The sequence below is a fragment of the Acomys minous genome (assembly GCF_964271855.1).
Source record: "Acomys minous genome assembly, chromosome: 10".
NCBI lineage: Eukaryota > Metazoa > Chordata > Mammalia > Rodentia > Muridae > Acomys > Acomys minous.
This window is the reverse complement of record NC_140491.1, coordinates 61,466,912-61,492,567: the sequence shown is the minus strand read 5'-3', so window position 1 is coordinate 61,492,567 and position 25,656 is coordinate 61,466,912. Positions and strand designations below refer to the sequence as shown.

The 25,656-nt window shown below is 52.2% G+C and overlaps 2 protein-coding genes across 3 annotated transcripts in view; both read right to left on the bottom strand.

The window, feature by feature from the left end:
* SARDH (sarcosine dehydrogenase) overlaps positions 1-6,762 on the bottom strand; it is a 62,290-nt gene extending 55,528 nt beyond the window's left edge. The window contains exons 1-4 of the mRNA XM_084799133.1: positions 6,267-6,762; positions 3,406-3,760; positions 2,044-2,222; positions 70-249 (exon numbers count right to left, since the gene is read on the bottom strand). Of these exons, the coding sequence (XP_084655259.1) occupies positions 70-249; positions 2,044-2,222; positions 3,406-3,739 (693 nt within the window). The 5' untranslated portion in view covers positions 3,740-3,760; positions 6,267-6,762. The remainder of the gene's footprint in view (positions 1-69; positions 250-2,043; positions 2,223-3,405; positions 3,761-6,266) is intronic.
* A 10,488-nt stretch (positions 6,763-17,250) lies between these two features.
* VAV2 (vav guanine nucleotide exchange factor 2) overlaps positions 17,251-25,656 on the bottom strand; it is a 176,701-nt gene continuing 168,295 nt past the window's right edge. Inside the window, exons 24-28 of one of the 2 annotated variants that reach the window (XM_084799117.1) lie at positions 25,273-25,360; positions 24,330-24,453; positions 23,659-23,745; positions 22,737-22,891; positions 17,251-19,371 (exon numbers count right to left, since the gene is read on the bottom strand). In XM_084799117.1, coding sequence (XP_084655243.1) covers positions 19,324-19,371; positions 22,737-22,891; positions 23,659-23,745; positions 24,330-24,453; positions 25,273-25,360 — 502 coding nt within the window. In that variant the 3' untranslated portion in view covers positions 17,251-19,323. The remainder of the gene's footprint in view (positions 19,372-22,736; positions 22,892-23,658; positions 23,746-24,329; positions 24,454-25,272; positions 25,361-25,656) is intronic. The other variant, XM_084799118.1, reaches the window with a different exon arrangement.

Genomic DNA, 25,656 nt, shown 5'->3' with positions numbered 1-25,656 from the left:
GGTGTCAGGGTTTATGAGGGAAAGGAGCGGGCTCAGAACGAAGGACCAGAGTTGGCAGTGATTGGGTACCTGAGCTCCTCGAGCCACTGCTGCCCTGGTGAGGGTAGTGCAGGTGCCAGCCGGGTCCATGGTACCATCCTGTGGCACATACAGGGTCCCATAGAGGTCGTCCACGTTCATCAGCGGATACAGATCCTTGGTCTCTGCTGGGCTCAGCACATGGGACTCTATACCATAGGCCTTGCCCAACTAGAGGAACCCAGAAGAAAGTTCCTGAGCCCACCGGAAGCAGGTCTTCAGGTCACTCACCTAACCCAGGGCTCCAGGTACAGCCTCAGCCCTGCTGCTTCTAGAAGCCTGAGCAAGTCTCTATGCCCAGAGGACCAGTTTGGTCCAGCAAGAAGGTGAGGGGGTGGAGCCAGTGCAGAGGCAGGGTCTGGAGCCATACTCCTTGGCTCTAACATCTGCTCCACTGGAAGCTTTGCATTGGGGAGGGGGGAGGGGGGAGAAACAGCTCAGAAACTGTGTGGTTGATTAAAACTTAGGCAAAGGGGCTGAAGAGATGGCTCAGAGGTTAAGAGCCCTGGCTGCTCTTCCAGAGGTCTTGAGTTTAATTCCCAGCAACCACATGGTGGCTCACAACCATCTATAATATGATATGATGCCTTATTCTGGCCTGCAGGTGTGTAGATGCAGGCAGAGCACTGTAAACATAACAATAAATAGATCTTAAAAACAAAAACAAAAACAAAAAACTTAGGAAAAGGCCGGGGGTGGTGGTGCATGCCTTTAATCCCCGCACTTAGGAGTCAGAGGCAAGTGGATTATTGTGAGTTTGAGACCAGCCTGGGTCTACAAAGCGAATTCAGGAAACCCTGTCTCAAAAACCCAAAACAAAAACAAAAACAAAAACTTAGGCAAGAACATGCTTGAAATTGCCTAGTGTGTCATAATTAATTTCAGGTGACCTCACAGTCTCATATTTTGGGTCTGAGAATTAAGTTTCCAGGTTTTCCAAGAAACGAACGCCAATATGCTCCTGGCTTGATGGCCCTGTCAAACAGACCACGCCCCCATAGTTAATTGTTGAAGGACAGCCAATCAAGTGGAAGTGGTGACCTATTTAGCAGGGCTCCACCCAACTAGTAATGCGATTCTCTAAGGATATCTTTCTTTTTGAGACGGTTTCATGTAGCCCAGGCTGGCTAGAAACCATATAGCCAAGGATAACCTTAAACTCCTGACCTTCATAGGTAAAACCCAGGGCCTCTGAATAGTTCTAAATCCAAGGCCTGCGAGCAGGTGAACATTGTTTTATTCAGAGTTGGAGGGTGGAACCCAGGGCTTTGGGAGGTTTGTTTTGTTTTGTTTTGGGGGTTTTGTTTTGTTAAGATTTACTTATTTATTATGCATACAATTTTTGTTTGCATGTAAAGCTGCAGGCCAGAAGAGGGCGCCAGATCTCATTATAGATGGTCGTGAGCCACCATATGGTTGATGGGAATGGAACTCAGAACCTTTGGAAGAGTAGACAGTGTTCTTAACCTCTGAGCCATTTCTCCAGCCCCCTGTTTTTAGGTTTTTTGAGACAGGGTTTCTCTGTGTAGCCTTGGCTGTCCTGGGACTCACTCTGTAGGCCAGGCTGGCCTTGAACTCACAGAGATCTGCCTGCCTCTGCCTCCTAAGTGCTGTCGGAACCCAGGGCTTTATGCACCCTAAGCAAGCACTCTGCCAACTGAACCGCATGCCCCAGCTCCCTCTAAGGATTTTGAATGAAGAGTGTGGCCAAGCCTTTCTACCCAGGGAGCACAGCTGGTAGAACAGCGGTAAGGTTTGAACCCAGATCTGTAGATCTGTACACACTTGTTTCCAGTGCTACACTCACTGCTGGGGCCTTCTCCACCTCAGCAAAGCCCCACAAAGAACACAGCATCTGTGTGATCTTTCAGGAGGCACACACCCCACCCTTCCCCCTAGGAAACACAGCCACCCACTGAGCCCCCTGCAGAGAGCAAGCCCAGCTTTCCCTATGAGCACACCCACCGACATGAGCCTCTTATACTCATCCAGGCGCTGCCGGTTAGAGGCGATGAAGAGGCCGCCATTCTGGATCCAGCCGGTGTGCAGCCCAGTCTCCTCTTCCAGATCACGGCTCACCACCTGACGCGTGTGGGCCAGAAGCTCTACCTCCACATCGCTGGGCCGCAGCTGCCAAAGTAAGCCTGGGCCAGAACAAGGCACCATCAGTCACCCGCGAAGTGGCATCACACCCACTTCTTTGGGCAGCGGTGGAGAGCCCAGGGAGGTTGAGTCAGACATGGCCTGCCATAGGTGGAGGTTAGGCTTTCCTGGGCAGATCCAAGGGACAATACCAAGGGCTCCCATTAATAAATGCCATCTATGTGCCAGGCCTGGTACAGAGTCTAACTAGGGTCTTGAGAGGCCCTCAAACTTGCTATGTATCTAAGAATTAACTTGCATGCTTTGTCTTTTCCATCTCTGGTTCCCAAGTGCTGATAGGATAGGCCTAGGCCACCATACCTGGCTTTGAGATGTTATTTCATAGGTAAAACTCATAGGCATCAAGTATTTGAGCTCAAAGCCACAGAGTGAATTGACTGGACCCAGAAATCCCAGTCTTTCCAAGACTGTTGCTCTCAACAGCAGAGGCTGAGTGGGAGAGTTCAGGAATGAGGCTGGTGTGATGTGGAGGGGCCTGGCCTTGGGAGACAGAGCAGGGTTTAAAGCAGGGGTTCTCAACCTCCCTAATGCAGAGACCCTTTACTACAGCTCCCCATGTTGTGGTGACCCCCAAGCACAAAATCACTTCATTGCTACTTCATAACTCCATCATTTCATTTTGCGATTGTTGAGTCATAATGTAAATATCTGATAGACAAGATGACTGATGTGCAACCCCTAAGTGGGTCACGACCTACAGGTGGACACCGGCAGGCTTACGCGGCATTTCTGTAGGCTCCAAGCTCAGCAGCCTCATGCTGGCCTCTGAGCCAGCTTAGGTGCAACCGTTTACCCCACATCAAACTGGCAGCTGTTCACCAGAGAAAAGGGTCGGGGACATGCAAACTGTAGGTGCTCAGTCGGTGTGCACAGGGCCAATCAGGAGAGAGCCACAGAGGTGCAGGTGCCGCCCCTACCACACAGGTCCATCCATTCTCCATCAGCCGGCAGGTGTGCCTCTACCTAGTGGCTTTCTCTGGGAAAGGGGCATCTGCTCTTAGTACAGACTGCTGCCTGGACCCAGCTTCACCCCTACCCAGAGGCCCACAGGCCGTGCCTGTTACTCTCCCTAGCTCAGTTCTTCAGAGAAGAAAGTCTGGTTGGCCTTCCACCCCGACTGACCCCAGCTGTGTCCCACCTACCCGCCTGCACCCAGGCTCCCACCTGCCGTGTGCCAGGTGGTCCCAGAGGTCAGTCGCTCTCTCTCCAGCAGCACTGCTTGGCCTACACCCAGCTTGGCCAAGTGGTACAGAGTCTGGCAACCCAAGCTGCCCCCGCCAATGACCACAACATTGGCTGTGCTAGGCAGGGGCTGGCTCGGTCCTTGAAGCACCACCGAGGCACTTTGTGCCTCCTCCTTCAGGGTCCGCTGGTACGGAACATTCTTCTCCGTGGTTGGCCTGGCCTCCCTGCCTAGGGGCTGTAGCCTCAGGTTCCGAGCAGATCTCCCTTGAGGACAGGTGGCAGCTACACGTAGGGCTCGGCTTAGCGAAGCCATGGAGACTTACAGCTTCTGTACCTTGGGGAGCCAACAAGAGAGTCAGGCTGGAGGGGTGCAGTGTAAATGCTGTAAGGATTGGGTTAAGTGCATGCCCATGTACTTGAGGCTCCTTGGCCTTCTCTCTGTGGCTTATCTGTGATATTAATTCACTCTTATCCATTCTTCCACTCACTTATTCACCCACTCACCCACCCACCCACTCACCCACCCCCTCACCCATCCACACACCCACCCATTCACTTACCCACTCACCCACCCATACCCACACACCCACCCACTCATTTACCCACTCACCCACCCCCACTCACTCACTCACCCACACACCCACCCACTCACCCACCCCACCCGCTCACCCACCTACTCACTCACCCATCTATTCACCTACCTGCTCACCCACCCACTCACCCACCCACCCACTCACCCACTCACCCACCCACCCACTCACCCACCCACCCACTCACCACCACTCACTCACCCACATTCACCCACTCACCCACCCACTCACCCATCTATTCACCCACCCGCTCATCCACCCACTCACCCACACACTCACCCACCCACACACTCACCCACCCACACACTCACCCACCCACACACTCACCCACCCACACACTCACTCACCCACCCACCCATTCACTCACCCACCCACCAACCCACTCACCCACCCACCCACACACACACACACCCACTCACTCACCCACTGACCCACCCACACACACACACACACACCCACTCACTCACCCACTGACCCACCCACTCACTTACCCACTCACCCACACACTCACCCATTCACTCACTCACCCACTCACTCGCTCATTCAGCGCTGATGTATCAACAGCCCCATCAAGGGCTCTAGTTGGCCTCAGAGGAGACAGCACTGGGTAGAGAGTGGATGTCAGAGAAGTGGGGTTGACACAGCAGGCAGATATCCCAAAGAGGCCTAAGGAAGCGGGGCGGGGGGCCTATCCAGATGGGAAGAGCACCTGAAGACAGGGCTAGGCATAAGAAAGATTCCCTCAGAGGCACTGAGAGTCCTCACAGGAGCATGATACAGAGAGGGAGAGCATCCAGGGCCTGGTGAAAGCCTAGCTGAGCTTCCTGAGCACGTCGAGGGCCCTGTCCTGGTCTGAGCTAGGTAAAGTTCCTAGAGCTGTTGGACAAGGGTTGTGAGGAGAGACTACAGCCCCAAAGGAGCCATGACTACATTGACAGGAATATGTGGTCAGAGTTGGGTAGCCATGTGGAGGAAGCAATGCGGTAAAAGCCCCAAACTGGTACTAGCAGTAGACCCAGACAGGACCCTAGGACAATCCCCTAGGATGATCACCACTCAACCCATAAGCTATTTCTCCTTCAGTGGCTCCCAGTAAAAACCAATGGAGGCTGTGGGGCCTAGACTCCCCACCCCCACCCCAGGCATCTGGATTTCAGATGGGACACAGGTACTGGCTTAAGTGGTCTCAGTTGTCTCTGTCCTCTCCAGTCCTTCTAGCTGCCCTTAAGAGTTCATCAAAAGCCCTTCCATCAGGAACCCCTCATCTCCTATCCATCAAGAGTTTACCTGGGGGCGGGGAGGGACTGGAGAGATAGCTCAGAGGTTAAGAGCACTGGCTGTTCTTCCAAAGGTCCTGAGTTCAATTCCCAGTAACCACATGGTGGCTCACAACCATCTATAATGAGATCTGGTGCCCTCTTCTGGCTTACAGGAGTACATGCATACAAAACACTGTATATATAAATCTTAAAAATAAATAAATAAATAAGCCAGGTGGCAGCAGCACACACCTTCAATCCCAGCACTCAGGAGGCAGAGGCAGAGGCGCGCTGTGAGTTCAAGGTCAGCCTGGTCTGCAAAGTTAGTCCAGGACAGCCAGGGCTACACAGAGAAACTCTGTCTCCAAACATAAAAGGAGTTTACCAAGAGTGTTGGTACCCAGGGTGACTCCCAGCCCAGCACGGGGAGAAGGAAGGATGCCTCCAAGGGTTTCTCCTGTTCTCTCCTGGGATCAGCTGTAAAAGCAAAGGCTTTGGCTGTGACCCAGAGTACTGAGGTGAGTGGAGCGGCTTCCTCAGTATTAGTGACGATTACCAAGTAGCCAGTTAACTGAGGATGTCACTGCTGTCATCAGATGTGGATGACAGGCTGTGCACTCACTTCCACAGAATGATCTGAGGCTCACGACTCTCGTCTATTCCAGGGGAAGAGACTGAGGCAAGGGAAGGCTTCCTACAGTGTCCAAAGCCTTTGTATGGCTGCACTGAGATCTGAAAGCCAAAGGTTCTCCTGGTCCCTCCCAGCCTGGGGACTTGAGACCCACTGAAGCTCTGTATCTCACTTGTGAATGCTACTGAGCCCTCACCAGACAGCCACCCACCTCGGCACCCACTCCAAGCATAGGGTCAAGGAGTCCATGCCTTTGGCCTTTCAGTCTCTCAGGTCACCCTCATCTCTACAGTGACAGCTGCCAGTCTTCCATGGATGAGAGGGAACACATCCCCCTCAGCAGCAGGAAGCTATACATACCTTAATCTTCGACTTCCCTTAGTTTTCCCGAAGCTCCTGAGTGGGTCTTAGTAAGGGAATGTCAGCATGCTATGGATGCAATCGCGGCTCTGCAAGGCCAGGCAGTGCTTCTACCTTCGGACACAACAGCAGGCACTGCACACCTGCCAGAAAAGCCTCCTTCCTCTCCAAACTGTACCCAGTGCCAATGCTGCTGGCCTGGGGAGCTGCCACGTGCCCCTTCCTTGCCAGCCTAGCCAGTCCCAGCAGGGGTGGGGGGGATGGGGCAGCCAGGCCCCCAGGCTGTTTCTCCTCCTTCAGAACAGCTGCTTCATTAACCTGCCCTCTGGCCCCTACAGTTCCCTCCCTCAGCTTCCCAAAGGCCAGGGCACAGGCCACCGGGAATGAGAGCTCAGTCACAGCCCTGAGGTCTCAGAAACAGAGTAGTAGGGAGCCCAAGGGAAGGCACTCTGCAGAGCCCTCCCATAAGGAAGCCCCATCCTGCACCCCCACAAATACTCACTGTCTTCCCACCTACTCCACGCTTAAGCAGAGGGAGGTCCCAGCTAGCCAGCAGCCAATTCCAAGCCTGCCCATGAAGGGGCTGCCAGGACACTGCCCCTCCCTTTTTTCCCAAGCTGCATCTGGGTCTCGCTGAACACACCACCCACTCCCTTGCTACTGGCCCGATGCCCCGGCTTACAACTGGGACAGGGATGTACCTCCCACCACCCCAGCTTCCTGGACAGCCCAGCTGGGACAGCTGCCAAGTGGGCAGTTCTCCTGACTGGCCAGCAGAGAAGGGCTGTGAAACCCAAGCGCCCCCCACCTCTGCAGGTCATCTCCCCGTTTCATGTTTCCTTCCTCATCGCTAAACCAGGGGTCTCTTCATACTGCTGTGGTGACCCCCAGGGTATCCTGCCTTCCCACACTTGCCTACCCTGGTTCCCCATGCCCTAAAACAGCTCAACCTACAGATGGCTGCATGAGTAGATCATCTCTCCTTGAACTGAGGCCCCTGGTGAGGTCATCTTGGCACAAGTCTGTGTTTCCAATCCCAGCTTGCTCACTTCTGTCCCAGGAAGCCAGCATCCTGCTCTCCAGAGCTCTTTATCCTTCTTTGTTTCAGATTCCTACCTCCCCCTGCCTGCTGGGAATAGGTGAGCCCAGCCCGCATATGCCACGAAGGGAGTCAAGCTGCTGCCTGCAGCCTGCTATATCCAGGACACTGTACCATTCCAGGTAGAAGTAGACGCTCAGAGTGAATCCAGGAAGAAACAATGTTTCAAAATCTCCGGCTGTCAAAGGTGCTGGTACCAGCAGGAGCAGAAGGACAAATTCTGTGTGCAGCCCAACTGACCACATAGCAGCACACGGTCAGGAAAGGGCAAGGTGCTGGAATTCACAGCTAGACACTTGTATACTTACTGTATTACATGGGGCTGTCCATCTATCTGCCTTGCTGCTGCCTTGTCTTTCATGTACATCTACTGAGCGCCTAATGCATACAAAGTAGCTGCTGGGGACCCAGAGATACCTAAGGCCCAGGCCCAGCTAAGAAATAGAAATCAAAGAGGGATAGGAGAGCCCCCCCCCCCCCGCATGGCTGCCTGGGGAGCTGCTTTCCAGCTAGCTGAACAGTGGGACATTTCAGAGAGACGGCAGAGACTCTGACTGGCCACTGTTGCCACTGGTGAGGGCCAATTGGAGAGAAGGAAGTAGGAACGTGGCCTAAGTCTTCTTCTGAGTCCCAGCCTCTGAGGTGTGAGAGATGGACACCTGGGTAGTGGAGCCCTGGGGGCAGTGGCTGGACCAGGCACACACTCTGACACTGGCATTTGCTAAGTCACCTGGACTTTGGACGGGGGTGGTGGCTGGAGGCTGGGCCCCGTGGCTGGTCAGCACTGTAGGAGTTGTTGTTGACCCAGCATGTCACCTGGCTCAGGTCAAGGAGAGGTGGCAGGCTGTGTCCCTGAGCACTGGGGGGCACGAGGACAGGGACCTGTTGACACCTGCATGTATGTAGGCTGCTCTCCTGCCACCCAGGCCGAGCTGCGGTCCACCTCTACTCTGTCCCACCCGCTGCCACCTTCTCACTCAACCTTCCCTGCCCTGCACTATGCTATCAGTTTTACAGCATTCTTGAAGATTTCTGAGTATTTTGACTCTCCTAGTGTATGTGAGGAGCGCGCGCGCACACACACACACACACACACATTAATAATGGGAGATCCATATGTCCCTTTCACCAGAGATAAGAGAAATGGCTCCTTTTGGTAAGCGGGGAGCAGTTTCACAAGTTCCTGAGGAATTCTGGCTTTTATCCAACCACCATACTTCCTCTATAGTCCAGGTGGAGCTCATTTCTGGACATTTGATTGCCTTTTGGAGTTTGGGGAGTTGGGGTTTCCTTTGGGCCCAATGTTAGCATACTACAAAGGAGACCTCAATATAAGCAGGGGTCACAGTTGATCCCATTCTTTGAGATGGGGGTCTTATCTCCAGCCCGTGATGTTTCCCCACTCCACCAACCAAGTCTCCCTGCCCTCTAGACCCTGAGACTTCCTTCTAACCCAGCTGGGCTCCCACCTGCTGACAGCCTTGCAGCCCACCAGTACCTGGGTAGAAGTGCCCTAGCAGGGAGATGCTGGAGGGAGGGTCTTCCATCGCTCTCCATGTGTGGCCCTGCGAAGAGGACACTAGTAACAGGCAGGCTGAGCAGCAACCCAGTTAGCAGGCCTTCCCTCTGAGCCACACATGGCCACTCCATGGTTTTTACTGGGGGGGGGGGGGCAAGGTAACTGGAAGAGTCAGAGCAAAGAGAGAAATAAATTGCATGAGAGAAGCAGGAACAGAGAAAGTGGGCGGAAGAGGGAAGGAGGGAAGGAGGAAGGAAGAGGGAAAAGGGAGTGAGGGAAGGAGGGAGAAACAGCAGGGTTATAAGGAGAATGAGTAGCTGGGGGAGGGAAGGCCAGGAGCTGGAGGAAGTTTAGGGTAGGGGGAGGTAAGGAGGCCTAGGATGCTAGCTTTGAAATGTTTAACAAGCACTTGTGATAGCGAGGGAGCCTGGAGGCAGCGTGTGCTTTGATGTGCTACAGGGCACTGAGATAGCCGTTTATCCCTCTGGCTTTGGGGACTTGGGGAGAAGAGTGAGCAGGAGCCTGGATGCTCAGCCCAGTCATTCTGGCCAGTGCTGGTGTGGAGGGGTGACAGGGGCCAGTCAGCACGTAGCTGTGTATGTGACCTCTCAGCATGATGGGAAAGGCCTCGGTCACTGTGGAGATGAGAAAACAGGTGAGAAAAGCAAAGCACATCTTGGGGGGCCAGATCTCCCCGGGCCGCTGATAAGTTTCCACGACACTCATAAGTGTCACAGGCTTCATTCATGTCGTCAAGATTTATTTGTTCCAAGAATGTAAAGCAAAGGGGCTGAGGGGTGGCTGGATCAGCAAAGTGCCCCTGTACAAGCCCTTGAGTGTGAGCTCCAAAATCTATGTTTTTTAAAAAAGCCAGACACACTGGCACATACTTGTAATTCCAGTGCAAGCCGTGAAATTTGATCCCCAAAAATCTGTTAAGAGAGAAGAAGAAGAAGAAGAAGAAGAAGAAGAAGAAGGAGAAGGAGAAGGAGAAGGAGAAGGAGAAGGAGAAGGAGAAGGAGAAGGAGAAGGAGAAGGAGAAGGAGAAGAAGAAGAAGAAAAGGACCAGGCACTATGTGAATGCTTGTGATCCTAGTACTGTGAAGCTGGCGACAGGCTCTTGATAGCCAGTCAGCCCTCACCTACTTGGTGAGACCCTGTCTCAGAAAACAAGGATGTGCCAGCCATGGTGGTGCACGGGGTAGGGTGGAGGGGGCAGCCAGGAAACTGAACCACACATGGAGGGCAGAACACAAGCCCTTCCCTACTAGGTTCAAACGTCCCCAGGTTCCTAGAGAAGGACAGAAGCACCAAAGGTTTGGGCTTTGGTCTCCCCAGGGGCCAACCCTTCCTGAAGAGGACACTTGGCAGGAGGTACTGCACCCTGGTGGGTACTTGTGAGTCCTACACCCTAGAGAGCTGGACACAGGCCAGGGAGTGAGACCATGGGTAGGTAGGCAGGGCTGACCTACAGGCAGCCACTATGTCAAGGAAGTCCTATCCACCAAGCAAGACAGAGAAAGGGGTCGCGGGGGAGGAGAGGGACCCTGTTATGAGGAGCACCTCCTTGCTCATCTCGCTCAGCTCCGCCAGTCAGTCAGAGAAAGAGAAGACTCAAGCATCCTCTGGACCACTGGAAACTTGTCCAGCACACCCAATTCTGTCTGCTACACTGTCTACGTTGCAGATCATAGTGCGGCACCTACTACAGGCCTGGCTTATTAACCCCATCACCACTCATTGTACTCTTAGAAATCAACTTCTGCTGCTGCCTGCTTCACACTCTGGTCTGAAGCTATTTCCATGGGGTGCCTTCTCCCACTACAGCCAAGTTCAAGTGACAGTGGGAAGGTTGGGCTGTCGCTGACTGTGGATGCTGAGGGCACAGCTCTGTGAACTGGCCTGAGCAGTTCCTTCTGTACGTCTTGGGGCACCATCTATAGTGATTACCTGGTTATACAGTACCACCTCCTGTCGACACCTGCCTGGTGAGTCTTTTCCCTATTGCTTCTGCTTTCACTGTCTCTGTGGCACCAAGTCACATCCAATGTGCCCATATTTAAGTGTGGTACTTGGCTGAGGTCTTCCACACTTTGGGCTAACATCTCCCTACATGGGATGACTGAATAGAACTGGAGGCTTGTCATCCCCCTGGCCAACCTGTCTTTGTCATCTGTCTCAACCCCGAGATCACACTGACTTTTGCCTTTTCTAGTGAATACAGTAAACTCACAAAAGGGGCAAAGAAAAGTGGATGTGTACACTCAGGCATGCTGGGATAAGAAACCAGGGCTTAGAAACAAGGCCATGAGGCTCAAAAGACACTGGCTGGGTCTACTCAAGTTAAAACCTGTCCTCTCCACAAGAACGCCAACTTTAAAAAATAAAAATAAAAAGACTCTCCTCCCTGATTGACCTGAAACCTAGTCAGACTAAGGCACAGACTATGGTGAGGGGAACCAAGGGTACCCACACAGCACAGCCTTCTGACTAGAAGAGGCCGGACCTTGGAGAGTCAGCTATGTGTCCAGATTCTCTCCCTCAAGACATGACTTCACGAGACTGCTGCACACACACACCCTGCTGTCCACGCAGACCCCATTAGCTCACTGGTCCTTGTGGCATGGTCTGTTGCTCGTGTCCCCCACTCCATCCACTCTTTTATCATCTGTGGCAACAAGACCCAGAACAAAAGACCAGCCTCCCCTGTAGCCAGATGACCATATTGTAGACTATGGAAGATGGTGGGTGAAACTTACAGAAAGAACCCCTCAAGAGGGGGTATATTCTGTTCAGTAGACTAGCTGCTTTTGTCAGTGTTGTGACAGAATAACTGACAAGGGCAACTTAAGGAAGAGTGTATTTTGGCTGAAAGGTTGAGGGTACAGGCCACCATGGTAGGAAGCGTGGCAGCAGGAGAATGGACAGCCATGTTGCATCCTGGGGTGATCCCGTCCACACTGTACGCAGGTCCTCCACCTCAATTAACCCAATGTAGAAACCCCACCCCACCCCGCAAACATGTCCAGGGGTTTGTCTCTTAAGTGAGCCTGGGTCCTGTCTAAGTGATGGTGACTTTAACACTACAAGAATTCTCACTGGAACCAAACAATTGCAAGAGACAAATCTCTGCACTGGGGAGCCTAGACCTGGCCCGAGGGTGCAACCTTGGGTTGTCTGTGGACCTTCTCAAACAAACCATAATCCCAACCAGCCAGACTGGCCTTTATAGGGAGCTGCGGCCCAGAGAGGGGCTCTTGTCACACCCATGTGTGGCACCGTCAGGAGAGCACGTGAGAAGATGGGCAATGAAATCAGGAAGGAAAATAAACACATCGACTTGTGAATGAGGGCAGGAGGCTGAGATTAGCCAGCTGAGCAGACACTGCAAGATCTTATCTTGAAGAGAGGCCGGGTGACCTGCCTGGCTGCCACTTCCCTGCCCAGAAGCCAGCTACCTCCACCAGTGCAGCCTCACAATGAATACATTTCTTGTTCAGATTCCTTCCCTGGAGAGACATAAATGTCTTCCCCTAAAGTCTCACTGACAAACCCAGGTGCAAAGGGACAAAAGTTCACCCTGCGGAACCAGAGTTTATTGGGCTTCCTTACAGCGGGGTTACTTACCAGAGTGGGGGTGCTCCTCCCCCCAAAAGAAGTTGTACTGCAAAGTCTTTACCAGGCAAAGATGAGGGCTTTCCTATAGCTGCATACATGGGCCCCCTCCTCTCCTAGTCTTTTTGGCCTATATACTCCAGCTCCTCCCCAAGACCAGCCATGATTAGGACAGCAGTGCATACATAGGAGGTATGGAGTAGCTGGACACTCAGGTGAGGGGCCCTGCCCCTCTGTGAAGGGCTGCAAGCTCAATTGCAAGGCCAGCTAAGATGACTTTTACAAGAGGGCACAGCTGAATTCTTGAAGGTGGCAGTTGTTTTGCTCAGAGAATGGTCCCATGCGTAAGTTTATTTACCTATGTGGGTATGTGCGCATGCATGCCATGGAATTCGTGGAAGCCAAAGGATAACACTCAGGAGTTGGTTCTCCCGGGGTTTGAACTCATGTCTTCAGGCTTCATGGAGAATGCCTTTACCCACTGAGTCATCTGGCTGGCCCAAGATCAAAACATATATTTAAGGAACAAAATGCTGGCTCCGCCTTGGAAGAATGACTGAATTAGAAAGGAAAGCTTACCTCAAAGAGTAAGCTGTGTGGCATAAGCCATCAAAGTCACCAAGCTCCTGTCCAGACTGGTGTGGCAGTCTTATTTGGTGAGTCTCGATAGGAGGGTATTTTTTTTAATGACATGAACTCAAAATTTATAGGTGAATTTAATAATTTATTTTTATTTTATGTGCATTGTATATCTGTGGGTGTCAGATTTTGGAGTTACAGACAGTTGTGAGCTGCCATGTGGATGCTGGGAATTGAACCCAGGTCCTCTGGAAGAACAATCAGTGATTCCAACTGCTGAGCCAACTCTCCAGGAGAATTTAAAATGCTTTATAATTCCACTTACAATTTCTTTCTAGACTATTATTTAAAAGTGTGGTTTTTTTGGTTTACAAACATATTGAGATCATGTGACTTTCAATAGCAGGAAGGGGAGCCAGTTTATGATTCAAACATGTAGAATTCCCTTTATGACCCAGCACAAGGTTAATTTCCTGGACTTTGCTTTTTACTTTGTTTTGTTTGAAGACAGGGTTTCTCTGTGTAGCCTTGGTTGTCCTAGAACTTACGTACTTTGTACAGGCTGGGATTAAAGATGTGAGCTACCGCCACCTGGTGGCTGTTTTTAAAGTTTCAATTATATGTCTCTGTGTGTATATATGCACATGAGTGCAGTGCTCATGGAGGCCAGAAAAGAGCATCAGATGCCCTGGAGTTCGAGTTATAGGCCTTTGCTCGGATCAGAACTCAGGTCCTCTGGAAGAGCAGGAAGTACTCTCAGGCACTGAACCATCTCTCCAGCCCCACAAGGACATTGTCAAGAGGGAAAAGGTGTATAGTCAAGGAGTGTGTGCTGTGTACACAACGTTACTCCACCTTACAACTCTGTATCCTTTAGCTTTACCGAGGCCTAATTGATCAAAATGTATCTATCCATGGTACAATTATTCTGATTCTGTATACACTGAGAGGCAATATACACAAAGTATCGGTCTTAAAGGACACTTCTAAAATCAAGGAGGAATTTTTATTCCTATGAGAAATTGAACTCCATCCTAAGAGAGTAGGAGAAAGAGCCATAACAGGGCATTTTCCTGTTTTCCTACTGACATCCAGCATATCCTAGGGTCTAGAATGTGGCAAGTGCTCACTAGGACCTGGCGAGTTGATGGGCATGCTTCCTGCTAGCCACTGAGACCTTTCTCCCTTCCAGCACACCTCCTTCAACAGGACTCAGAAGCCAGGTACCCACAGCTGGCCTAGGAAGGGGGAAGCATCGATTCACGCGTAAAAGGGACAGGGTGGACTCTGGCAGGCCTGGGCCAGGGCCTTAGCAACATGTAGAGGGGTCCCTCAGGCCTGGTCTGTTCTGCATGGTTCATTCCTGGTCAGCTCCTGCCACTGCTGCTTGTAGCTCAGCTTAAGGAGCAGCATTTCCAGACGGTACCAACACTAGTCTCAGTTGTATGTCTGTGGGTGTCAGATTTTGGAGTTACAGACAGTTGTGAGCTGCCATGTGGGTGCTGGGAATTGAACCCAGGTCCTCTGGAAGAACAGTCAGTGTTTCCAACCGCTGAGCCACCTCCCCAGCCCCTTATAGGTGTGCACCTCTGGCCAATCTTCTTCCTAGCCCAGTGGATGTAGGTGGGTGCAGTGCCCTTCGTGGACACGTGAGATGAACAGGCAGAGAGAAGACTGCTGTCCCCAGTGAGGTTCGGAAGGTGAAACCCACAAAGCCTTTCTATGGGGGAATGCCTGGAACGGGAGTGTCTTCCTTAGGGTTTCTGTTGCTGCGATAAAACACAATGACAGAAGCAACCTAGAGAGGAAAGGGTTTATTTCGGCTTACAGTTCTACAGCACAGTCCGTCATCGAGGGAAGTCAGGGCAAGAAGGCAAATAGGCCAGGGACTCAAGGCAGGGTCGGATACAGAGGCCATGGAGGAATGCTGCTTTAATGGCTTGCTCAGACTGGCCCCCGTGGTATGAGTGCTGATGCGGCACCCCCCACAGTGAACTGGGCTCTTCCCCATCAATCACTGATCAAGAAAACACACCACAGATTTGCCCACAGGCCAATCTGGTGAGGGAATTTTCTCAACTGATGTTCTTTCTTCATGAATAACTGTAGTTTGTGGGAAATTGACATAAAACTTGTCAGCACAAGGAGGTTGGGCTCTGTCAGCCTAGTGGATACACCATCCATTAAAAGGACAGTAGGCAATCGCCACCATTATCTGGGTGTCCTCTGACAAGACAGCAATGCCCATGGAACAGTAAAGAGCAGAGATGAACCACTCCAGAGACAGTGTCAGGGAACAGTGTTTACTTTATTGTATGTGAGCCCCCACTTGTATCGGGGAAGCCTACTGACTGTGACTGGTTAGCACGTTACCACAGGCTGGATACTGAGCACTCACACCACTGGGTCTCCACGCTGAAGAATCACATTAAAGGAGACACGGAAAGTGCAGACTCATCCACAGGCTGGCTACCAGCTGCTCACACTACTTCAGAATTCAGTGTTGTGACTTCAGGAGCACACAGTGTGCGCTGCTTCTTACTGAGAAGCACAGTGTGCCACATGGGCTGGCCGCCAGGTCATGCCTGCATTTCCTCCTACAGGCAACCAGAGGACTTGCAGTCAATGCCTGCAGTGTCAGTAGGGCTAGTGCTGAACTGTGGAACTGACGCTCACGGGCTCCGGTACCCAGGGCACCCCAGGGTTGCCAGGGATAGTCAGGGCCAGGGGTCTTACAAGAGGCAAAGTCAGCAAGGGTCCTCGCTGACTCCTAAGCCACCAAGAGTAGGGTCCTCATGAGAAAAGGAAGAAATCTGTGCGCCATGGAAAGGCTACCAGAGGCTACAGCAAGAGGCTCCCACTGCAAACCAAGGAGGGAGTCTTCAGAAAAAAAAAAAATCTACCTGTTAGCCTTGACCTTGAGGTCTGGGACCACAAGGATATGGGCTTCTGTGCCCACACCTTCAGTCTACACTTCTCTCCAGTAAAGGTGATGGAGGTCACCTGAAGAAACTAAGGTGCAGAGCCCCTGGGGACCATGTCTCTGCCCTGTGGCCAAGAGGGACAGCCTAGGACCCAGGTACATCCCAGGAAGAGCTGCAGTGTTGAAGGAGAACTTCCTCCACCTGCTGCCCACATGCTGGTGATTTAGGCAAGGCAGAAGAGACCCAGAAGAGGTGAGGGTAGCAAGGCCTGGACAGAATCAGGAGGAGTTGGCTGGTGCATGGCTGAAGACCCCATGGACCCTCTACCCACCCTATTCCCTGATGGCTTCTGGTTACAAAACCCACAGGAGACTGCACCAACTGAAGCCATCACAGGCTGGTGAGAACATGTCTGAACACCCACCTGTTGGGGAGGCATGTTAGGACAAGAGTCACACTGTGTGAACTGGACACAGATGGGATGGACATAAATTGTGTTTACCTGTCTCTGGCCTGGGTACCCAGAAAGAGTACATGATCACAGCCCTTGACACAGTGCAGGGGCTGAGATAGGACAGTGTGGGTTCCTCCACTCTCAGGGTGCGGCCAGAGCCACAGGCCACATTTGTAACAAGTGCCTCCTATATAACATTCAGAGACCCACAAGGTGTGCCTATGCCAAGGGTGGTTGGCTGCCCACCCCTGTGGCCTTGCTCCATCTCTTTAATAACAAGACCTACATTTTCCAGGTGGACGTGTGCCTACCTCACTCTGTGCGCTTCCAAGCACCACTATAGCCGGAGTGGGGCTCTGCAACAAGATACTGGCTACAGAGCTGATAGGATCCTCTGCCTCCTTCCACTTATGCCAGTGGGAACCTCAGGAGCCACGCTGGGCGGCGAGGTAACCATGAAGAGGAAAGTACAGGCTAAGCGTAGGAGGCTGCGAGGGAAGCCTGGGACCCTAAGGCAGGGGCTGCTTTTTCTGTAGGGGGTGGCGAGGACAACCAACATTTATTATTTAGGTTTTCTTTATCAAATGACACAGGACTCATCACTCTGAGGAGAAAGGGCCATTTTTAATCTCTGAAGACTGGCGTTTGCTCTAAGCTTGCCTAGTGGATTCTGCTGGATGCTGAGCCAGCCAGCAGAGACAACCATCTGGCAGCCAGGCTTTGGGCAAGACAAACCCTGATGGACTTTCAGGACGCCAGCTGTTCCTTCCCAGGCACAAAAGGTTAACTGCGGCTGCAGAATAGAGTGTAGGTTTATTTGTAGTAAAAACCGTAGTCTGGAGGGGGAAACCCATTGGCAATTGTACAGTTGTCCCATTAGGGGGCGCTGCTGGCTGTGGGACCCTCCGACCCCACATCCCTGACTCGCATGCATTGTGCTGCATATGTTCACAGCTGACCTCAGGCCCCCAGTCCTCAGCCCTCACATGGTGTCCAGTCTCCTGCAGAGGTGTCCAAGTACCAGCCTGCTTAGCCTGCCTAGCACCCTGCTCAGTGCAGCTTGAAAACGAAAAAATTCAAACCAAACACAAATGTCAAGACAAACACAAAACATTCACAAAACCAGGGCTCCAGATTATTCTTTTTCTCAGTGTCCTTCGTTGTCATGACTTATATCATGACAAACTAAAATATACATCCTTCTGCTATTATAGAATCTCTTATTCACAGATATATAATGGGAGATTTAGATGAAATAATTACAACTTCCCCCCTTTTAAAACACAAACAGGTAAAATCAAAACATAACAGGACAAAAAAAGAGCCTATAATAACAGAAAAATAAAACAAATAAACAAATACCAGGGGAAAAAAAAAACCTCAAACACAAGGGTGTTCTGAGGGCATTCATATGGCAGGGCTGACAGAGCCCTGTCCATAGTCTGCACTTGGGCAGGGCAGGCTGGGCCGGGGAGCTGTGCAAAAATCTCTCCGAGGCCAACCCTTGGCCACATCAGCTTCTCATAGCTTGAGGCTTTCCAGGGTATGTCACTTCCTGTCGCTCCCCATCTTCTGAATCCCTCCCTGCCTCCCCCGACATCCCAGCATGCTGTATGTGGGCACCAAGCTAGAGGCCAACTTTGGAAAGTGTCCCCAGGTACAAGGTAGGGAGTGCATTGTCCCACTCCAGCAGGGACAATGTCCCTAGCCTTGGCTCCCTCCTCACCCAGGACTAGGCAGCTAGATGAAGGGAGAAAGGGCCCCCAAGAAGTCTGTGTCTTCACATACGCTTTCACACAGAACTCCGAGGGAAGGAAATAGGGGCTGGCCAAGCAAGCCAGAGGTCAAAGGCCAGGAAGCACCAGGAGAAGGAGGTGAAGGGGCTGAGATACCCAAGAGCACTTATTTTGAGTTGGCCATAGGCCCAGTGTGTGGGCTGCAGAAATCCTTGTGCGGATATCTGCTGAGGGCTAGACCCAACATCTAGTGCAAAGGCTAGCAAGACTCCTAGGGGCCATAGTTTGGAATGCAGAAGACCCAAGTCTGCCTCCTAGAGAGAAAAGAGGCCGTGGGAAGGGGAACCTGGCTTTCTCTCTGCCCTTTGGGGTTCACAGATGTGTCCCCTGGCAGCAGGGCTGGGAGACCTGTTTCCTGGCTCAGGAAAGGGGTTTTAACAAGCAAAGAGCAGCACCACTGACCGGGTGGGTTACGGTGGGTCAGCAATGTCATCATTCCAAAGACCCCTCACGAGGGAGGGGCCTGCCCAGTCAGCACTCAGCAGGACCCTGGTGTGTTAGGAAAGGAGGCAGTCAGGGAGAACTCCAGAGCTAGCATGACCCAGCGGCCCCTGTGCAAGCTCTGTCTCCCAGCTGGGCCTAGTGTGTGCTACCACACGGACTGGCTCTGGTCCTGCCTGCCTCCCAGACCTGACACCTACTCTAGGAGCAGCAGAAAAGACAGGCAGATCAGTGCAGGGCTGCAGATGGGGCTGGGTGGGCCCCCCTCTGCTGTCCCCAGCAGCCCTTGGCACACCGTGAGTTGAGTTCTAGGCTCCCGAATAATCTAAGCCAGAGGGGCAGGCGGTGGTTTCTGACCTTGGTTGTTATCCACCCCTGCCTGGCCACATTGCCTGAGCTCCCTCTTCTTGGTGCTGAGTGTGGCCAGCACAGATTTCCTCTATGTACAAGGAATGTACCAAGGGGCAGGCCACCTAGGGCAGGTGACGGTGGGACACCCTCCCCATCCCTACGGGCCATAACAGCTGCAGGCTTGGCAGGCAGTTCCCAGAGCCATGGAGAAGTCAGAGGTGGACTTCCAAGGTGGGGAGACTCCCAAGAATGTCCAAGAGTCCTGTCCAAGTCTCGCTCTCACTGAACACCCTCCTCTTCCACGTACGTCGAAGGAAACCAACCGATCTGAAAGAGATGACAGGGTCATAAGTGCTGCATGTATGTACACATGACAAGATGGTATGTGTCGAGGCAAGGCCAGGAGGGGGTTGGGAGTGAGAATCCTCCCTAAATGCCAGAGATCTCAACCAGGCCTCACAGAGCCTCAAAGAGGGCCCGAGAGCCTGAATCTAGCTTAATATCTGCCAGCGAGAAAAGTGTCAGACCCTGCTGAGGAAACCACATCTCCCCATGTCTCCAGACACACAGTCTGGCCCTCAGGCATAAGTGATAAAAATTAAGAGCAAACAGTGATAGTAGAAAAGAGCCCTGGTCAGTGATGGAAAGAGCTACCCCATATGTTTCAGAAAACTGTAAGAAGGCAGACATCTCTTCCAGAGATCAGGAGTGAGAAATGAAACAGAAGTCTTAGGCCAGAAGCTGGATGCGGTGATGCGTGTCCACGGCCCCAGCATTCAGGAGATTGAGGCAGGAGGATTGCCTCGAGCTCAAGGCCAGCCACGCCTTCTTGATGAGGCTTTGTCTTCAAAAGTAAAACAAACCTAACCAATAAACAAAACAAATGACAACAGCAAAAACAAAAAACCCAACAAGGGAAGGAAAAGAAAGGGAAGGAGGGGGAAAAAAGTCCTAAAACCAAAAGATGCAATGACTTAACAGAAACAGGTTAGGCTGGGCGTGGTGGCGCATGCCTTTAATCCCAGAACTCGGGAGGCAGAGGGAGGCGGATCATTGTAAGTTCGAGGCCAGCCTGGACTACAAAGTGAGTCTAGGACAGCCAAGACTACACAGAGAAACTCTGCCTCGAAAAACCAAAAAAAAAAAAAAAAGAAACAGGTTAGACAGAGACCAGGAACTGACTGTAGATCAATGGGTAAGACGCAGATGGAAATGGGGAGGAGAGGGACCTGGCAGATAGCGCTTAACTAAGTTTAAAGTTAGTTAATGGCACAAGTGAGAACCTGGAACTGGCCGTCTCAGTCAGATGCCATCCCAGCCAGCACCTGAGAACAGAAGCCCACATCAGACTGACTGCGTGTGGGACTTGTCTTGCTTGTAGGAGGGTCCAGCCCGGTGTGAGCAGCACCATCCCCTAGGCTGGCAGTCCTGGGCTGTACAAGAAAGCTAGCTGAGCATGGCTCTGAGAGAGCCAGCACGCAGCATCTCTCCATGGTGCCTGCTTTCAAGTTCCTACCCCAACTTCCATCAGTGATGGACTATGACCTGGCCGCGTAAGGAAACAAACCACTTCCTCCCCTAAGCTGCTTTTGGTCAGAGTGGTTTATCACCGCAATGGAATAGAGTGGAGCAGATACTGTAACGTTGGTGAGCTGCATCCTCCCTGTGTACACCAACATAAAGGTGTGGCCTTTGTCTAAATGTGAAGACACATCATCCTAGCAATGGGATAAAAGTAGGTGTAAATGTTACAAGTCACATATGTCCCTTGTTAGGAACATTCCTGATAGTCAAGAATAGCTAGGAGAAACATAAGTGAAAAAAGCTGGCGAAATTTGAAAATATACAATTGATTAGATAACTTTAATATGTCAAAAGGGTAGTGGTCTTGACCCCAGGAAATATTAAGGAGTAAAGAAATGTCATGTGAGCAATGACTCTCAAAAGTTAAAAAGAACAAACAAACATATATATATATATAATGACAACATCCACACAAAATCTTGGAGGAAAATAATTTATAATTCAAGGCTGGGGGTTCTCACACTGTCTCAGTGGTGAAAGTACTCCCTGAAGGGACTCTGAATAGTCAAAGTGTATCTGTAACCACCAGAATAACAGCATACATGATAAAAGGGTATATATCTAAAAACCAATCATGACGAGGAGAAGTGAAGTAAACAGAAAAAGTACTGGTTAACCTAAAAGTTGCTCAGAAAGGAGAGGGGGGGTGGTGCTGGAGAGATGGCTCAGTGGTTAAGAGTTCTGCCTGCTCTTCCAGAGGTCCTGAGTTCAAGTCCCAGCAACCACATGGTGCCTCACAACCATCTATAATGTGATCTGCTGTAGATAAAGCACTTGCTTACAATAAATAAATAATTAAAAAAAATAAAAAGAAAGGAGAGGGAAGGAATTGACTGATAATACAAAATGTTGAACTTACAAACAAATAGCCAAATTTTTATACTAAACATAAATGGGCTACATATGCCTACTAAAGGGTAAAGACTGCCACATTAGAGTCACTTTTAAAATTCCAACTGGTGGGCTGCAGAGATAGCTCAGAGCTTAAGAGCACTGGCTGTTCCTCCAAAGGTCCTGAGTTCAATTCCCAACAACCACATGGCGGTTCACAACCATCTAAAATGAGATCTGGTGTCCTATTCTGATGTGCAGGTATACAGACAGGCAGGCAGAATACTGTATACATAATAAATAAACAAATATTTTTTTTAAAAAATTCCAACTGGTTATAAGAAACCCACTTTAAGTACAGGGAAAGAGAAGAGTCAACAGTAACACAGAAGCGTGAGGGGTCGGGGAGGGGAAGGGGGAGTAGCGTGGTTCTAAAAACACCTACTCAAGGAGAGCTGCTGTTGCCTCTGACCCAGAAGTAAAACTGCCAGGGCTAACACTTCATGACGACAGCAGGTCAAAAAGAGCTACTCACAAAAGCACAAGGCAGTTGTTTTCAAACTGTGCAGTGGAGTTGGGCCCAGGCAAGTTACAGTCCCGGCTGCTTCCAACACCACCTGCGCGGGCCTCCTTGCAGGGCTAGAGTCCAGCCGTCAGAGTGACTGCACTCTTTTGAAGGGCAGCTGGGTATCAATGAACACACTTGGAGCCTGTAACCCAGATGCCAAGCTGAGTGGGAACAAAATAGCTCCGGCTACCAGCTACCAGCAGGGGAGCCAAGGCTGCCTGGCCCTCTGCAGACAAGTACACCTGCCTATGGGTATCTGCGGCCCCAGGAAAATCCATGAAAATCCATGAAGCTCTCTGCCTTTCCAAAAACTTGCTCAGAGACCTGCGCCAAAGTCAATGGATTGTGGATCAAGATGGATTCTGGGATAGAGGGGGCTTTTTGCAGGCTCTCCGGGGAGAGAGTCTGAGGGAGCCAGCTGGCAGCCACTGGAAACAGCAGGAAGGAATGGCGTGGGTAGGACCTGATGGGTTCCCGTGGCCAGAAAACTCTATATACAACCTGCTTCTTAGTGACCACAAAGGCAGAGGAATAGGGTTTGACACAGTACGGGCTCTGTGGGGCCTGATGTGAGACCTGACCAGTGTCGCTAGGAACATCTGGATTCTTAGTCCTCACCCCTACCCATGACACCAGGGACATCTCAAACCCGCTGTGCCTAAAACAATAGCTTGCCAGAGTCCCGCTGGGAGCCGGGCAAGTTACTCACCCGTCCATTCGTCTCGCCTTTCCACCAGCCCTGGTCCCCGCCGATTCGGCTGTAGATCTTCACCACGTCACCCTCCCGAAGAGACAGCTCCCGCATGTCTCGTGCAGCGAAGTTGTACCTGGCCACAGCTGTGCCGATGACCCGTGGCGTGAACACTATTGGGGCAGGCAGGGTGGGACATCACACAACTGCAGGAGCTGCCCGGCCAGGGCTAGAGGCCCTCGGACTGAGCTGGTACCTAGAGCCTGGCTTTGTGCCCACGGCTAGAGAAGGGACACACCAGCCTCCAACTCAGGGGCCTTCATGCCTGGGTGGGCTTGGTATATGACACACCCATGCATGCACTTAAAAAAAGTTTGGAGCTATCACCACCCATGCTGGGCTATCACAGGCAACGAGCATGCCACTGGTGAACGGAGCAGGCACCCATGCCTTGACCACTACAGTTTCCGGTTTCCCCATCCCAGATCCCCGAACTAGACTGGAAACCCACTGAACTCATTCAGCCCAGAACCCAGGAGTCCCAAGGGGCAGGTGGCAATGGTAGTGAGGGGACACGCACAGCCACACACAGAAGGGCTTTGGCTCTGGCAGCAGAAAGCATGTCCGACCAGGGCTCACTGAAGCCCTCTCCTGTGTACCCATCCCTGTTGCCATGGCAGCACTCATGGCCGCAGAGGAGTCACCAGCTCTGGCCCTCCTGCCCAGTTTCCCAAACCAGAGGCAAAGCTCTCAATGGCCGTGAAGGATGAGAGCTGACAGAGGCAGAGAAGCGACTCACAGTGTGGCCAGGGAGAGACTCGCCTAATGTGTCCTCATGTGGTGCAGCCTGGGCCTGATTCCCAGCCTCCCGCCCCCTGCCCGGCACCAGGCTGCACAGCCAGGGGGACCCATCAGGCTGGGCCCTGAACAGCATAGGTACCTGACCAGAAGGGAGCGGAGGGGCCCTGAGGGGCAAAGCTGAGGCCCTGAGGACTGAGAAAAGAAAAGTTGTAGGAAGCACAGGAAGCTGCAAAGAGTCAAGAGAGAGCATAAGATGGAGGGCAGGACACCACCAACAGCCAAGGAGTACAGGGGAGGCCAGGCTCTACCCCAGGAGGGTTCAGGGAAGGGCAGGGGGGCTACCCCAGGCACAGCTAGGCCACTGCTTGCTCTACACCTAGGTCTTGAAAGGACATCAGGGTCAACTGTCATAGAGGCTGGCCGACCCGCTGCTGGTCTGCTCTAGCTGGGGTGGGGGAAAGAAGGTCCCATGGCTCTGCAGGTCCCTATAGACTAGAGACATTGGTGACCCAGGGGAAAGAGCTCTGAGCCAGAAGCCAAATGCTCTAAGCCTATCTCTGCACCAAGGTCCAGGTTGCAGCCCTGTCATCAGTTCTGGAGTCCCCTCTGTGGGTAGATAGCTGTTGTGAACAGGCAAGGCCCCAGGGCACCCAAGGGGTGGGGGTGGGGGGAGTAACAGTGTGGTCCCATTGGCTCCATGAAATGGGGGGGGGGGGAGGGGCAACAACTCTTGACCCAGATGGTGGTGGACAGGGAGTATCTTGGCCCTGGAAGTGGCCCAAGCAAGATACCCCTGGGCGCAAGCATTACCTGGAGACCGGCTTGAGGCCCTGGTGGCAGCGCGCTCCCGAGACTTGTAGGGGAACTTGAGTGTAGTGTCCAATTGCTTGAAGCTTTCCTTGAGTGAGTGGCACTGGTAGTACTCCACCAGCTCCTGCAGGGGGCGCACACTCACCAACCACTGGAGAACCAAGAGCCGAGCCCCACCCCGCCTTCCTAGCTTCAAGGCTTGGCCTTCTCAGAGAGCCCCTCACTCTCACACCAGCCAAGGCCAGCTAGGATGGACAGTGCCTCAAAAAACCCTCTCCCTCGGGCGCAGTGCTCACAAGTATTTCTGAAAGACTGCTCTGGAAGGAACACCAAAGTTGAAGAGCAAACTGCTGACTAGAACACCTCCTATGCTGGGGTGAGGGCGCACCTGCAGGGCATAGTGTCGTGAGGCAGGCAACAACGAATGATCGCCACATGAAAAGGGCGGTGGTGGAGGGCAGAAACAGGCAGACACTCTAGCATCCCTTTAAGGAATACTATGCTTAGCCGGGCGTGGTGGCGCACGCCTTTAATCCCAGCACTCGGGAGGCAGAGGCAGGCGGATCTCTGTAAGTTCGAGGCCAGCCTGGTCTACAAAGCTAGTCCAGGACAGCCAAGGCTACACAGAGAAACCCTGTCTCAAAAAAAAAAAAAAAAAAGGATACTATGCTTTTAACTGCATGCTGGCAGGGCTGGCTGGAAGGTGGAGAGGCTCGGGTTGAGTCCCATGTTGGGATGAGAAGCATCACTGAGCCTTGGTTGCTGCTCTGTGTGAGCTAGGGGAGGCTATGGAGTGACCCAACTCAGGTGTAGCACGGCTCCAAGTGTCCCCTGCTACCCTAGCAAGCTCACTCCTCCCTCAGCATCAGGGAGCAGAGTGGCTGTAAAGTAGGGAGCCACTGTGGCCAGGGTCTGGTGCAACAAGCGTGACAGACGCACATACCAGGAGGCTCTCAAACTTCTTGGCTTCCGTGATATGGATCCAGTTGTCTTTCTCCACCACCTTGATATGTTTCACCTCGTCATTGAACCTGGACAGACACACGGCCCAGCTGTTACGGTGCAGGGATGCGCAGTCCTGGGTTCACTGTAGGTCGGCTTCAGCAAGGACCTCTGACCTGACCCACACCTCTGCAGCATTCCAGGCCACTCCTTTCGAGCAGATCTCCTGGGACCTATCCCATAGGTCTCCCTGCCTGCTTGAAGTCCAAACCCCAGAGTCCTCACCACCAACTCAATTCCTCTCCTCTTCCCCCACCCCCACCCCCCGCCCTGCCATCTCCAGGGCTCTGCCCTTTCCAGTCTGGGGCTCTGGGCACTGGAAGAT